At 41.0% G+C, this 15441-nt stretch overlaps 1 protein-coding gene across 1 annotated transcript in view; it reads right to left on the minus strand.

The window, feature by feature from the left end:
• The window catches only part of LOC132873061 (overexpressed in colon carcinoma 1 protein homolog), a 38718-nt gene that overhangs the window by 11823 nt on the left and 11454 nt on the right, over window positions 1–15441 (minus strand). The window contains exons 2-3 of the mRNA XM_060908284.1: window positions 2831–3049; window positions 506–530 (exon numbers count right to left, since the gene is read on the minus strand). Of these exons, the coding sequence (XP_060764267.1) occupies window positions 506–530; window positions 2831–2873 (68 nt within the window). The 5' untranslated portion in view covers window positions 2874–3049. The remainder of the gene's footprint in view (window positions 1–505; window positions 531–2830; window positions 3050–15441) is intronic.

Here is a 15441-nt window from a genome sequence, read left to right on the forward strand (position 1 = left end):
TTACCGGTGGGGCAACCGCATGCTGGTGCAGGCTGTGATTGAATCTCTCTCAGGAGTTCATTTTGCAAAATGTATTAATACCCACAGAGATTTACTGAGTAAGTGTGTGTGTCTCAGGGGTACAGAGTGTGTGTGTGTGTGTGTGTGGGGGGGGGGGGGGGGGGGGTGTTTGTTTGTTTTGTGTGTGTGTGTGTGGGGGGGGGGTGCGTGCGTGCGTAGGATGTTGCATGAGTGTCATGGGGACAGAATGAACCTTCACAGTCCCTGAATAAGTGGTTCAAACATTTTGAGAATACTGGATATTCTCAAATACTGGGAATCTCAAATTGATTCCCAGCACTGGATATTGACATTTGAGTTTGTAAGTGAATCCTAGTGACTGTTATCTAAATGTAATATTTTCTCTCAATCATATTATAGTCTAGAAGGCTGCACTTTATCATGTGGAAGTGAGATGACAGTCAGATGATCTTCCTCACTTGTATTAATATTCTTACACACTTACACGTCTTTTGCAGCCTCTGCAGGACCTGTGAACAGGAAAGAAGCAAACAGTAATTCCTCTGATTATGTTCAGTATTGAAATAGAAATACAGTCTAAGTAGCTACAGTATGAGACCATGAAACTAGGATAGGCTCTGGGTATTGTAGGTGCATTTGGAAGCATATGCATGTGTGTGAGAGACATTACGGCTCTTTACTGAGTTGAAAAGAGAGTGAAGGACAACTTAAGCAGCACTCTGAGCTCTGTCTCCTGCTTAATCACAAAGCACTTGACTTTGACATATAGGGCAAAGCAACATGTAAAAATACTGTCCAGACACCCAGAGCATCATGTCAAGTTTGCCATTTACTGTACTCGCTAAAAGATCTGAGCCATATTATAAACAATGATGCCCTGTTCTAAGATATCGGCTCACTACTATGCCAGGTCCCTCGTCAAAAGTTAATTAGTATAATTTCTTGCCTTCTTAATGAGTTTGAGATCAAACAGTAAATAGTAAATGATAAAAATACAGTAAATAGCCTTATTCCACAACTGTAATAATCCATATTATGCCAAGAACTGCTCAACTAAGTAAAGAGAAATGACATACATCATTACTTTAATACACGAGGTGTCTTTTAATTAATAAAAAATAAAGAAAAACATTGAATTAGACGGCATGTCCAAACTTTTAGCTGGTACTCTGTGTGTGTGTGTGTGTGTGTGTGTGTGTGTGTGTGTGTGTGTGTGTGTGTGTGTGTGTGTGTATAGACTGTTACTGCTTGAACATTATTGAGTAGTTGTAGCTATAAAGTCACTCACATATGAACAAGCCTATTTTCTACAATTCAATCAACAATGGTCCCTTAGTTGAAATGCTTCACTTTGACACCCCAGAGCAGTTAGTATCTAGTGTTACAACTGTGTGATTGTATAGTCACTCTTCTTGGCCCAGTGTGAGGTAAGAAGCTAAAACAATGATGCTTGTTGATGTCCTGTGCATAGGCCATTGCTGGCAGGATGTGAACTGTGTAAATGCACATTATAAAAGTCGCAGTGCTTTTCATGGCTTCGCCTCGTAGAAGAGTGTGGTCTTTGTGTAAACTTTGGAATGGCTTACAGTAAGCATACAGTAAGAGACCAAGACAAGAAGAAGAAGAAAAGTAGGTCATTTCTACACGGTCAGGATATGTATCCAGGCAACATTGTGTAAGAAACAAATCCAATGGCCAAGAAGCGTATTGGAGAGCAGATGGAATTGTCCTGTGTGGACACAGTGCTTTCTGGGTAAACTAATAACGGTGTTTATAAAAGCATTGCTTTGGCTGGTGAAGCCTGATAAAGCCATTCCAGTGAAGCTTCTCTCTTCAGGATGACTAACAGCAGCAATTGCGCTTCAGAAACATTTCAGCTATTATTGAATCACCATGGTGAGAAATGATGAAATGACAACAAGACCACAAGTCACAAACCATGACTTAATAATGACACAACGAAAACTTATTCAGTGAACATATTTTTAAAACTATATGCCGCATTTTTGACAAAGGACCAACCTACAACTATTACAAGTATAGAAATAACATGTCCAGGACAGTAAAGTGAAATACAACACAGAGAGAGTACAACAAAGACATCATGCAAAATTAAAAGCGTGTTAAAATAGCACTGGCACAGATGCCATATCAGTCAGGCCATGTACAGTTAAATCCATATTTAGAGATGGTGAAGAGAAGTACAGATAAATACAAGTACTGCACGCACACACACACACACACACACACACACACACACCATAAATCAAAGCTTGTCCACAAATACCAGAGTTTCCAAAATAACTCTTTTCTTTTTTTCAGTAAGGGGAGGTTTTTCCCCCAGCTGAAAACACTCAGACTAGAATCTCACGCTCTGCACCACTAAACAAGAAAAAGCTGTATGAATCTTCCCCTGGAAACTAACTTCTCCTGCAAAAAAAATAAATAAAATAAAATAAAAATAATAATAATAAATGTAAAAAAAAACCTATGATATTCCCTTATACAATCAAGGTTCCTACCTCCATGAGGTGCTAATATACCTGGGAGTGCCCACAACTTAGCCCCATGCAGGACATTATACTCCCTGAGACAATATAACTTATTGCTAATATGACAGGACTGGATCCTAACTTCACGTTACACTGGAGGGCACGAAAACACACACACATATCTACAGATACATATGTCCATGACCTAACAGATATTGTTAATGATGTGCCCGAAAGCACCAACACTGTTTTTTGGGGATTTTTTTGTTTTGTTTTGTTGTTTTTTTTGTAAACACTCACAAATATACAGTACTCACCTCCTGCTGTGGTATTAGTGGCAGAAGAATTTCCACAACCCATCCCAGTCTGTCCCTTCTAAAAGTACAGCACAGTGGAAGGAGAGGTCTGCAGTAAGAGAATGAGAAGTCCCGGAAAACACAGAAGAAACCAAGCAAGGATGGATGGAGGGCAGGACTTCTGTACTACACCACTTCCCTCAATCAATTGCTCTCCAAGGCAGCCTGGAACGCTCTGCACTGGCACAGTGAGGGACACAGAGCGAAAGAACGAGAGGCATGGGGAGAGGGAGGGAAAGAGGGATGTTCTCCCCTCACACTATTCGCTCATCTCTGCTGCCCTGACAGGGTTGCCATGGAAACAGGGGCTGATGGGAAGGTAATGTTGCGAATGGCAAGCCTTTGCTTTTTACATCCAGCAAAAAATGGGTCTGCAGGAGAATCTAATAACTGTGTTATGTATGTCACACTCATAACACCCTGACCTGAATCGAGTACATGAAAGAGAAAAGACAAGCTTATAGAGTGTCCCATAAAATCTCATCCAGAGTGTTACACGCCAAAGCAACATGCAATGCGGTATCACACAAAAAGGCTTTTCATTCAACACAATAAACACTAGCCACTCTCTGACTAACAAAATTTGCAAGAAGCCATTTAATCAAGCTCTATTTCGATTTTAAGCCTCAAGATGAGAACTGTGATCCTCAAATGTGTCCTTTTTGTCTTTGAAATACCGTAACTGCAAAGAAACAAAAGTATTCTGTTGCAGATTCTAGCTGGAATCCATAAAATACATTTGGAAAAGTAACGATATGATAACCTGATAATATTCTAATTCTGATACAGTTGAAGCCAAACTTTTACAAACACCTAGGCTAAAGATATTCGATGTCAACTCAATGATTTTACACAAATCTACAAATAATTTATACTTACAAAGGTTACACCAGTTACAGGGATCTCTGAGTGCTGAGGCAGCGACGCTACTCATTACACTACCCAGCCTTTTCCAGAAAACCACATTATGTATGTTTACAAATAATGAGTAGTGTTCAAATCATTTTACATGGAAAAAATAACATGAAGAAATGGAACACTGTCATAGGATTGCCATAAGAAAGACTAAAACTGTAAAATATTAAGACCAGATATTGGCCAGCATACACAGAGGAAGCAAATCCTCTCCTTCCCGCTCCGATTCAAACCACTACCACACTCACGTGTGCAGGAATTGACGATTCAGCTAGAGCAGGAAAGCCCGCCCAAAGCCAGTTCATTGACAGCTTGACCTCTCAAGGGGAAAAAAAAAGCAATAGAAGCTTTGCATCGTCATGTGACCCCCATAGCCATGGTAACTACGCCGCCATGATGGGAGGCAGCTTGGAGTGCTTCATTCAGACATGTTAGTTGTTAATAATTGGTATAAGGAGGTTTTGCTGCGTTTTTGGATGTGCAAATCATTCTGAATGAAACAAACATTAGATTTTTTAATTTACCAAAAGTAATTCATCATCAGCTCTAAATTGGCCGTAGGTGTAAATGTGAGTGTGAATGATTGTTTGTCTCTATGTGTCAGCCCTGCAATGATCTGGCGACTTGTCCAGGGTGTACCCTGCCTCTCACTCATAGTCAACTGGGATAGGCTCCAGCTTGCCTGCGACCCTGCATAGGATAAGCGGTTACAGATAATGGATGGATGGATGGAATTCATCATCAGGGGAAAAACTAGAGAGATTTCTAAATGTAGAAGGGAAACATAAAATGGGAAAAAAAACATTTGGAGGCGGGACTCTGTCGAATGGAAAGGTCAAAAACCCGATGGTATGCTCACTTAATTTCCATGAAGGTAAGAATAATATATATATATATATATATATATATATATATATATATTTTTTTTTTTTTTTTTTTTTTTTCAGAACTGCAACAAGGTGCTCATTCTTATCCAGTGAAGTGAACATGAGTGTAAGAGACAAAGTGCAGCAAGGTGCTCAAGCTCATGGTCACTTCACTAGATAAGAATGAGCATCTCGCTGCACTTTGCCTCTGACACTCATGTTCACCTCTCTGTATAAGAATAAGCACCTCGCTGCACTTTGTATGTTTGTGAGCCATTTTTCCCTTCTCCATTTAGAAATCTCTCTATCCCACCCCATGATGAATTACTGTTGGTAAATTAAAAGATCTGATTTTTTTTCCATTCAGAATGATTTGCACATCCAAAAACACCATAAAACCTTCCCATACCAATCAATAACAACTAACTCATCTGAATGAAACACCACAAGCTGCCTCCTGTCATGGCGGTGTAGTTACCATTGCTGTGGGGTCACATGATGTTGCAAAGCCTCTACAGGGAAAAACAACAGGGAATAGCAAAAGCAAAAAAAAAGCATTTATTTTCTCATTCTTTTAATTTTATTTTTACATTTCTTTACTTATTTTTATCCTAGAGAATGAGAAAATGCCAAATGAATGGAGAAAGAGTGTGTAGTCCAAATATACAAGAATAAGGGAGATGTACAGAGCTCCAGTAATTACAGAGGAATAAAATTGATGACCCACACCATGAAGCTATGGGAAAGGGTATTGGAGGCGAGATTGAGAAGAGAGGTAACAATTTGTGAACAGCAGTACAGGTTTATGCCAAGGAAGAGCATATCGGATGCAATTTTTGCTTTAAGAATGTTAATGGAGAAGTACAGAGAAGGCCAGAGAAAGCTACATTGTGTGTTTGTAGACCTGGAGAAGGCATATGATAGAGTGCCAAGAGATTAGTTATGGCATTGTATGAGAAAGAGTGGAGTGAATAAGTATATTAGAGTGGTGGAAGACATGTATGAGAACAGTGAAACAGCAGTGAGGTGTGCAGTTGGAACAACTGAATGGTTCAAGGTGAAGGTGGGACTCCATCAAGGATCTGCTTTGAGTCCTTTTTTGTTTGCCATAGTGATGGATAGCTTGACGGACGAAGTGAGGTGAGAGTCACCTTGGAACATGATGTTTGCAGATGATATTGTGATATGTGGTGAAAGTACACCACAGATTGAGTTGGGTTTGGAGAGATGGAGGTATGCATTGGAACGAAGAGGAATGAAGGTGAGCAGTAGCAAAACAGAATACATGTGCATCAGTGATAATGGGGATGAGAGTGTAGTGAAGATGCAAGGAGTAGACATAAAGAAAGTTGGTGAATTCAAGTACCTGGGGTCAACTGTGCAGGAAAATGGGGGCTGCGATAGTGAGGTGAGAGAGAGTGCGCAGGCAGGGTGGAGCAGTTGGAGAAGGATTTTGGGAGTCATTTGTGACAGGAAAGTCCCAGCAAAAGTGAAAGGTAAGATGTATAACACAGTAGTGAGAGCGGCTATGATGTATGGATTGGAGACCGTACCCTTAACGAAGAGACAGGAGGCAAAGTTGGAGGTGGCGGAGTAGAGGATGTTAAGGTTTGCGATGGGAGGTTGGACAGGATAAGGAACGAGTACATCAGAGGGACAGCACATGTGGAGAGCTTGGGAATTAAGCTAAGAGAGATGAGACTGAGATGGTATGGGCACATCCTGAGAAGAGATTTAGAGCATGTGGGAAGGAGAATGTTGAGGATGGAGCTGCCAGGCACACGAAAACGAGGAAGGCCAAAGAGGAGATACATGGATGTGGTGAGAGAGGACATGAAAGTGGCAGGTGTGGTAGAGAAGGATGCGAAAGACAGGGAGCAATGGAGACGAAAGATCCGCTGTGGCGACCCCTAATCAGGAGCAGCCAAAAGAAGAAGAAGATTTATTTACTTATTTTATTTTTGTGTTTTTTTATTTTCTTATTCTTTTATTTTTATTTATGCATTTATTTTATTTTATATTTCTACACTTATTTCCAATTCTTTTATTTTTATTCATTTTTAAACATTTTTTTTCAATATTTCTTTTCTTGTTCTTTTACAGATTTAGTCTGTTTATGATACTCCTATGACTCCATATGTAACTACACAAGCAAGCAAACAAACAAACAAACAAATAAATCACAGATAAATTTTGGTGTCGTTAAAGGCAGGGACAGACTGGGACCAAAATATGGCCCTGGACTTTCCCCCCAAATAGGCCCACTATACTATAGTATACTATAGTATAGTGCTATAGTAAAGTGCTATAGTGGTATATTGTCTGTCATAACAAAACCCACACAGATGAACTATTATGATTGTTTATTCAAGAATTCAAGAACACCTAATATTCAATAACGACTAAACATCACTTGCATCTCCTAAACAAAAATGAACATAGACATTGTCTTTTATACTGCTATTTTACAGTCACTTCTATGCTTGCATTGTAAAGAGAAAAAAAATCTGTATCACTGATATTTGTAACTGACTTTGCCAACAATAATTACAACAATAAATAGTGTGTGATTCTCCTCACAGTATGTAAGCCATTTACGGTTAGTACCATCTCTACAGCTGAACAATCTAGACAGGTTTTTGGGCTTTTGTTGGGGGAGGTAACTGAAAAACTGCTCCAGGCTGTAACTGTCTGAACTGGGGCGGCTGAAATATTGGGGCACTGATCCCTCATTCTGGCACTTTCCTGGACTTTCCCTGTCATCTTTTGAGCTGCCACCAGAGGTGGAAAGAGTACTAAAATATTATACTCAAGTACAAGTACTGTTACTCTGATGAAATTTTACTTAAGTACAAGTAAAATTACCAGACAAAAAATCTACTCAAGTAAAAGTAAAAAGTAGATAATTTAAAATGTACTTTGAGTAAAAGTAAAACGTTACTTTTAACAATGGGTGTTTTCTGCCTCCATTGTGTTGTGCAAAAATGAAAAAGAAGAGGAAACAAGGATATATGTACATCTCAACCCAGATGTTTTATTTAAAGGAAGTGTATCAAATTGAATGCTTAGGATAACGCTGCATTAAAACTGAGACAAACAAAAAAGGTCAATACACACAGTCATGTCGTTTACATCGCCCTGACCACACACAAAGCATTGTACACGAAATATGAAAGTGAAATGTTGCACCGAAATCTCGTAGCTTGCCTGTGTGCACTGTGTGTTATTGAACAATTCAATTCAAACATTATTTGTTTTGCTTAGTATTCCTTTCTGGCCTGTTGGATGTAGAATGGTAGGAGGACTGATCACGTCAGGTTGGCGAGCTAACTTGCTTGCATGATTAGCCAACTGAATAACAGACTAGTTACCGTTATGTTACAGTACCAACAGGTTGCTACTTCAACATTAGCAATGCCATCCACTATTTTTGGAATATAACCAGCCTATTGTCGGTTTTACTATGGAAAGGAAACATTATGATCAGGGGCATAGATACGTTTTTTGAACTGGGGGGGACAAAAAACTGGGGGGGGGAAGCTGCCAGCAAACCAACCCCAACCCCGATATGCCTGTCAAACTTGTTGTGGGTAACCATAGTAACCAAGCTCGAGCTCGCAACCTGTGCAGTCTGCGCAGCTCAACCAAGCGAATATCAGTCTTTGTTTTGTTTTATGTGAGTTGTTGCAACTATGTATACACTGCTGTGCACCTCAATAAACCGAATGGTAATTAGTCTTTTGATTTTTCCGTGAGGTTTGCCTTATGCAAAGAAAGACAGCATAGACGTTTTTTCCTCCCTATAAGTGGGGGGGACCGAACGAGGTGAATTTAAATCTGGGTGGGATGAATCCCACCCGTCCCACCCTCTATCTGCACCCGTGATTATGATGCCAATGACAATACTTACCTCAACATGCTTGCGCAGATTAGACGTCGAATTTTTGTATGCCGCAATGGTTGTCTTCTTGGGCACACATAATCTGCATTGCATAATGAAACTGTCACCCCTTTTCTCTACGAAGCTGAAGTGATCACGTATGTAGGGCCAGGGGTGCACTTCATTACTGGAAGAAATTGCGTTTTCTGCAGGGTCTTCCACCTCAGGTTCCTCGGTCTCCTCCATGTCCGCAGGGGCGCTTTATCAACACCCGTGGCCCAGGGGCTAGGCCCCTCATAGGCTACCTGTCAACCCTACCCTTACCGTTGGCCAGGAAAACACTCTTATTTTATTTGCAATACGTGTCAAGCATTTACAGTGTAAGCGCGTAATTAGCCTAGAAGCCTACGATAGGTTATGTTTGGCTCAGCGTAGCTGCGCAAGGCCCACGCTCACATTGCTCAACACATCTGACCACAGAGGGAGAGAAGAACGCGCGCATTATCATTACAGAGCCGGTTCTGATTATTACCACGGACAGGACAGTGATACTGCGTAACTTTCACGCAGGGGCATGGCCAGAGATAACCACACAAGCACGCGTGCGCTAATGTAGACCTATGTGTTGTAAACATAAAACACACACACCTACAGACAAGTCCTTTTAAAAAATAAAATACATAAAAATAGCTCGGCGGCATGAAAACAAACATTCACTGCAAGACAAGGTGCCCTAGAATCGCCATCAGTTTTTAATATCTATATGGACTTTGTTGTCAGGATTGCACAGCATGAGATATCAAAACTGTACCCAGATACAGGCTTCAAGTTCAGATATTGCATTCCAAATGAGGTATCCACAAGAGAAATGCATACGAAAGCACGAGCATCAGGAGAGGGTTGCATAACAGAGATTCTATATGCAGATGATCAGACCATACTCGCTGGATCCATCGAGGAGCTTCAGAATATTCTTCAGTTGTATGATAAGACCTACACCTGCTTTGGTTTACAAATATCATATGTCAAAACAGAAACAATGGCTTTTAACGTCAATGAGGATATCAAATGTAAACCAAGTATCATTTCCCTTGGCGGCACTAATATTAAAAACGTCCGCATCTTTAAATATCTTGGTTATAATGTCAGCAACTGTGATGAATCCTCACACTTCCTGCATGCTAGGATAAGTGCTGCATTCATGAAATGGAATGAACTGAAACACGTTCTAACCGACCACCGAATACTACTAAAAACCCGTATAAAGTTCCTAGTGGCATGCGTTCGATCTCATCTCCTGTACAGCACACAGGCATGGCAACTATCATCCAGTGAAATTCACAAAATTGAGGTAGTGTGGCACGGCTTCCTAAGGAAAATGATTAAAGGTGGATATAAACAAAAGAATGCCCCTGACCAAAAGAACACTACAAATGAAGATATAGACTGGAGCTACAAGATGTCCAATGCTGACCTCCGGAAACTGACAGGAACCCAGGATATAAAACTATCCTGCTACGTACAACAACTAAAATATATTGCTCACGTTTGCCGGATGGGCAATAACCAAGTGCAAAAGCAGCTCCTGTTTGACAAAAATGGTTACAAATGGACGAAATGGGAAAATCTGCTGGGCATAGACACCCAACAGATAAGACGTATGATGATGGACAAATCAAACTTTGAGCAACTGCTGCAACTGCTACAGCAGAAGCACCCCTAGAGAGTTTAACTTTTGACAGGGGAACATGATGATGATGATGATGAAGGTACTTGGCTTGGCGGCCACATGAAACGTAAACACCATGGACAGCAGCCAAACTCATAACTCTACAGACTGAAATACACGAAACCAAGTCCTACTAGGGTCTATTTTACCGATCTATGTTCAAGCATCATGCAAGTCTTCCTTCTCCTTGAAGAAGACCGTGCATTCAACTGCCTTTTTGACATGACTGCATCGAAATACCACTTGCAACAATATTTCACACACTCCATCAAGAAAAAAGTTAAACATGATGAACACAGGCATACTGTTTTGAGCATACGATTTTTTAAAAAGAAACTAGCTACATCAAAGTCCTTCAATAAACCCATCCTTTAGCGCAAATGAGCTTAACCTAGTTCAAAGCATGACGCTAGCAGTAGCTGCATAAGGTAAAATCATGTGGGCCTTTCGTCAACAACAAGCCACGGCGGGCAAACATTAATAATCAAACGCCCTTACCTTAAAACGTTGTCTTGACCACAGAACTTCTCAAGTATTTCACTTAAATCCACACGGGTTAACAACACACCCAACACAGCTAGCGACAAATGTGGATCTGCGCTAGCTTTGTATTGCTATTCCCCTCAGTATGCTTACTCTGTCTGCTGCCCAAACTGTGAACATTATAGCCTACAATCTTTTCATCAATTTCTTCAGTAGATGCCGTTTTAGACATTTTATTATCCCCATCGAAATATGCTATTATACTAACAGGATTATAACTCAAATCACACGACACGTATTCAAATCACAACTGATTTATTTTACTGTTGGACAGATCATAGCATATCTAGCCTAGCTGCACATAGCCTAGCTGCTGGTAGGCTGATAACTGATAAGTAGCTGATATTCTGAACAGATTGGTGATCCTTACCTTAAAAAAGTCTGACTTTAGGCAACGATTCTATCATTACCTGCATCTCTCTCTTTTTTTTCCTTTTATGCGCCCCGCTAACATGTGAACGCTTCATCTTTCAAAGCCTCTAAATGTGTGTCTCAGTAGTCTGCAGTCTTTAGCGCGCTTTCGTGCGTGACGTTACATTTTGTTACATTTTATTCTGGTCCAGTTGTGGGTGTTCGTTTCGCAAACTACATCCACCATGTCTCTTACAGCAGGCTACTGTGCGCTCATTCATTTCTAACCTTATTTCTCTCCGTACATTAATGTAGGCCCACGATTCCGACAGTTTATTATTTTATTAATATTACAAGGCCCCTGATTGGCTGTGGCCCAGTGGCTTGAGCCCCCCGAAGCCCCCCCCCCCCCCCCCCCCCCCCCCCCAAACAGGGGCGGTTTTAGGAAATCTGAGGCCCTGGGCAAAGGATAATTTGGAGGCCCCCCTCAACCCCAACCCATACATCTGTAATAATAATGAGATGATGAATCATATGTACTGACGAACAATATTTATTGTGAACACATGGAAATGATTGAAAAAACCCCAATAAAGATCACTGAATATCTGAATATAAGCTGTGTGTGTGTGTCAGTAGAGGAGAATGTGTGTATGTGTCTGCCTGTCTGTCTATGTGCGCTGCTGTCGGTGTGCCCATCTATCAGTCTCATGGGTGGTCATAGCATAGTTTTCTTTGGTAAATTTCCTGGGTGGTTTATCCGCATTGGGTGGGAAAGCAAAGTTCTTAATTTGCACTGGACCTTTTTTAACTATTTCAATTCTCTCTGTGTCTGTTAACTTTGCTGGCCATAAGGCTGGATCTTCACTGATAGTGACTATAGGGCTTTCACTTCTGCTAATCTCATTAATGCTTTCAGCTTCACTCACCGATTCTGTGGCCGTGTCATCAGTGGATTGATTGCCTGCTTCTTCTTCTGGCTCATGCTCATTGCGAGACGAGTTAATTTGTGATGCTGGTGGTATAATATCGATATCTCTACGACTACCACTGCAGCTAGCATTGCTGTTGGCAAAACCCAACAGCATGTGCTGGCCCTGGGTTCTTCTTCGGTGGAAGAACTTTCATTCTGATTTTACTTTAACAAAAAATTTTACGAGGGCTCTGCAGCTAGAGCTAGATGGTGCTGGTGCATGTATTCAGCCCGCTCGCGTCGTTGCCTAGGTTACTTCAGACACTACGGCTCTGAGAAAGAGCGAAGCCAGATAGCTGTGCGGGACATCACGTCACATACTGGTGGCTTTGCTTGTGAATCTAGCTGTAGGATTACACGTGAATCATGCTTTATTGCTTTTATTATTTTCGTAGCAATGTGGTTCATGTCGAGTGGAAAATATGTATAATCACAATGAATTATTACATAGTAAATGATGATGTATAGCATGCAGAAAAACAGGAATACCGTAACGCGACGACGAGGCCCCTAATTGGACGAGGCTCAGGGCAATTGCCCGACTTTGCCCAATGGAAAGACCGCCTATGCCCTTAAAGCGCCGGTGCATGTCCGCCATCGTCTGTGTGAGACTCGCGCGCGTGACAACTGTCCTTCCCGTGATTCATTTCCAGAACGCATTTCCCCTTCTCCGTTTTAGCCTTTTTTTATTTTTTATTTATTTATTTTTTTACTCAGTAACGGTTGTGATGTAAAATGTACCTAAGTACACTACTTTAAAGAAAACATACTTAAGTAAAAGTACACTCTTTAAAAATTACTTGAAAAAGTATAAGTACACAAAAAAGCTACTCAAGTACAGTAACGCGAGTAATGTAATTCGTTACTTTCCACCTCTGGCTGCCACTATCTTCAACCTGAATAAACAAACAATTGAAAAGATGAAGTTGGATGCTAATGCTATTGTTGATTATATCTAAACTATGCAATGGCATCTAGGAAAACCCTTCACACTGTGCACTGACATATGCTTGATTAACATTTGTTTAATAGTATTATTTGGAATGACAGCCTTTAAACTTGTACTTATACCTCAAAATTCTATTTTTAAAAACCAGCCAAAACTTTGGATAAACATAGCATTTGATACCTAGGCTACAGACAAGAAGAATAAAACAGATTTGGAGGTTTTTCCTAAATCCCAATTACATTTTTAGCCTTTTAGGTCTATTCTGTGTAAGAATTAGCCTGCTTGACACATTTTATAGTTTTAATATTATGCTGATATTTTGGTAGGTAAGCCTGACAAACAGATCTAAAATTAGGCTATTAACAAATTGCACAATGCATTGCTGCTGTGATTAGTTATGATACCATTCAACCAATCATCCTTCAAACAACATTTGTAGCCTGTTCCACAGACATTCCACCACGCACCACGAAAGAGAAGACAAAGATAAATAGTGCCAAAATGGAAAACACTTCTCCCCCTCAAACTTTTGGTTAATGATAGGCTAGAGCTTTGGTTCTCTTGAACGTAAAGAGCCTAATCTGCATGAATTATGCAGAGGTGAACATATGAAATTGCGGCCATTTGTGCTTGCCTATCTATTTATAATTTGCTTGCTTGGTAGTTACGTGTTTGTTTTGACAGCAATAAACCACATTTCTCATCATCACACTGCAAATCCAGTCAATAGAAGATTGGCCTACTATGAGAGGGGTCTATGAGTGGCCTTTACGTAACCTGTTTTATGCTAGGGTTTTATGTCATTGTCACTTACCAGTACCTCCTCCTCCGGTGAAATTCCCTCAGCTGCCTGCCCCTCATCATGACTATCATCATCAGCATGTGGTTGGTCAGGTTGGATGTCCACCTGGTTCTCAGTCTCGCTCGGTGATAACGTGACATGAACGTTACTGCTGCTGCTTGCAGTTGCACTACTGCCAAAAAGCTCTGTGAGCTTTCTACATTTTGAAGCATCTTCTTCAAGTGACTTCACTTTCTTTTGTTTTAACTTTTCCCATCCACCTTTCTCCTTACGTTTTCTGCTTGCCATCTTTCTGTTGACAGACACTAATGTTACTCTTCTTTGTTGGCTTTTAGGCCTATGGAATAATGATTGACGGATAAATTATCGTCTTAGCGACACCTGTTGTTAGTTGATAGACTGAAAATTTTGGTTATTGAACAAAGCTGATGGCCGTAGACCGGACAGCCGTTCTGGACTTTTCCAGAACGCACAGATTGCCAGTCCGCCCTTGGTTAAAGGTTGTACCTTACATTTTCACTTTTCTTTTATTTTTTTATTGACTTAATTTTTTGCTTTGTCTATTTGTTTTTTATTTATTTTAAATTTATTGTTCCACATTATTTGTTCTGGTACCTCTCAGTTTTCTTTTCTCTTGGTTTTACTGTACCTATTACTTTTTTCTGCTTTTATTTCCCTTTTTACTTTACCTTCTGAGACATGCCTCAGCTGCATTGTGATTGGTTATTATGTTCTCACCTAGTCTGAGCCACTTCCTGATGGTTAACCAAGGTTTACAGAGTCAGTTACACATATAACTAATTTTCGATTTCACATCTGCTATACAGCAGGGCCAGTGAGAATCACCTGGATAATGTATGTCAAGAATGTTATGAAGTGGAGGTCACCTGAGGACAAGCTGATAAGGTGATTTACAAATGATCACCACATTCACACTGTGGCAGCAGGGGCATGGTCAAGGGCCAGTTTGTGAATGGAGAGCGAAGCCAGGGAAGTTGAGTGGCAAAGTGGAAGCACCTGTTGTGGATTAACGTGCTGTCTGTGAGTTTGTGTGCAGTGAGAGGGAGCAGATAAAAGGGGTAAAGGAGCAGAGAGTCTTTGTCTTCCCTGGGCTGAAGTTACGCTGGTGCATTGGTGCATTCATCATTTATTTGAGTCAGCTGAAAAGTGTGGCTGCATAAGAACCTGGAAGCATTTATGGAGCTGTTTGAGCAAACTGCAGAGGCCTGGTGGTGGTCAGATGAGCAGCCCGCCTGTTACCATTCCTGACTGGTGAAGTGCAGCTCATAGCTCAGCAACTGCCCGTGGAGAACCAACTGCTTTATGTGGACCTGAAGGGCACAATCCTCCAGCGAGTTGGCCACTCCCCAGAGCAACATTGGCACCGCTTTCGTGTACTGAAACTGGAGGAGGTCGACTGGCCTTTTGCCTATGGCCAGCAGCTGTGGGACACCTGCCGGTGGTGGTTGAGAGCAGAGGACTGCGATGTTGAAGAAGTCATCGACGCGGTGGCACTGGAGCGATTCATCACTCGGCTGCTGAAGGGGGACAGCAGAATGGGTCC

The sequence above is a fragment of the Neoarius graeffei genome, chromosome 2, assembly GCF_027579695.1.
Source record: "Neoarius graeffei isolate fNeoGra1 chromosome 2, fNeoGra1.pri, whole genome shotgun sequence".
Lineage (NCBI taxonomy): Eukaryota > Metazoa > Chordata > Actinopteri > Siluriformes > Ariidae > Neoarius > Neoarius graeffei.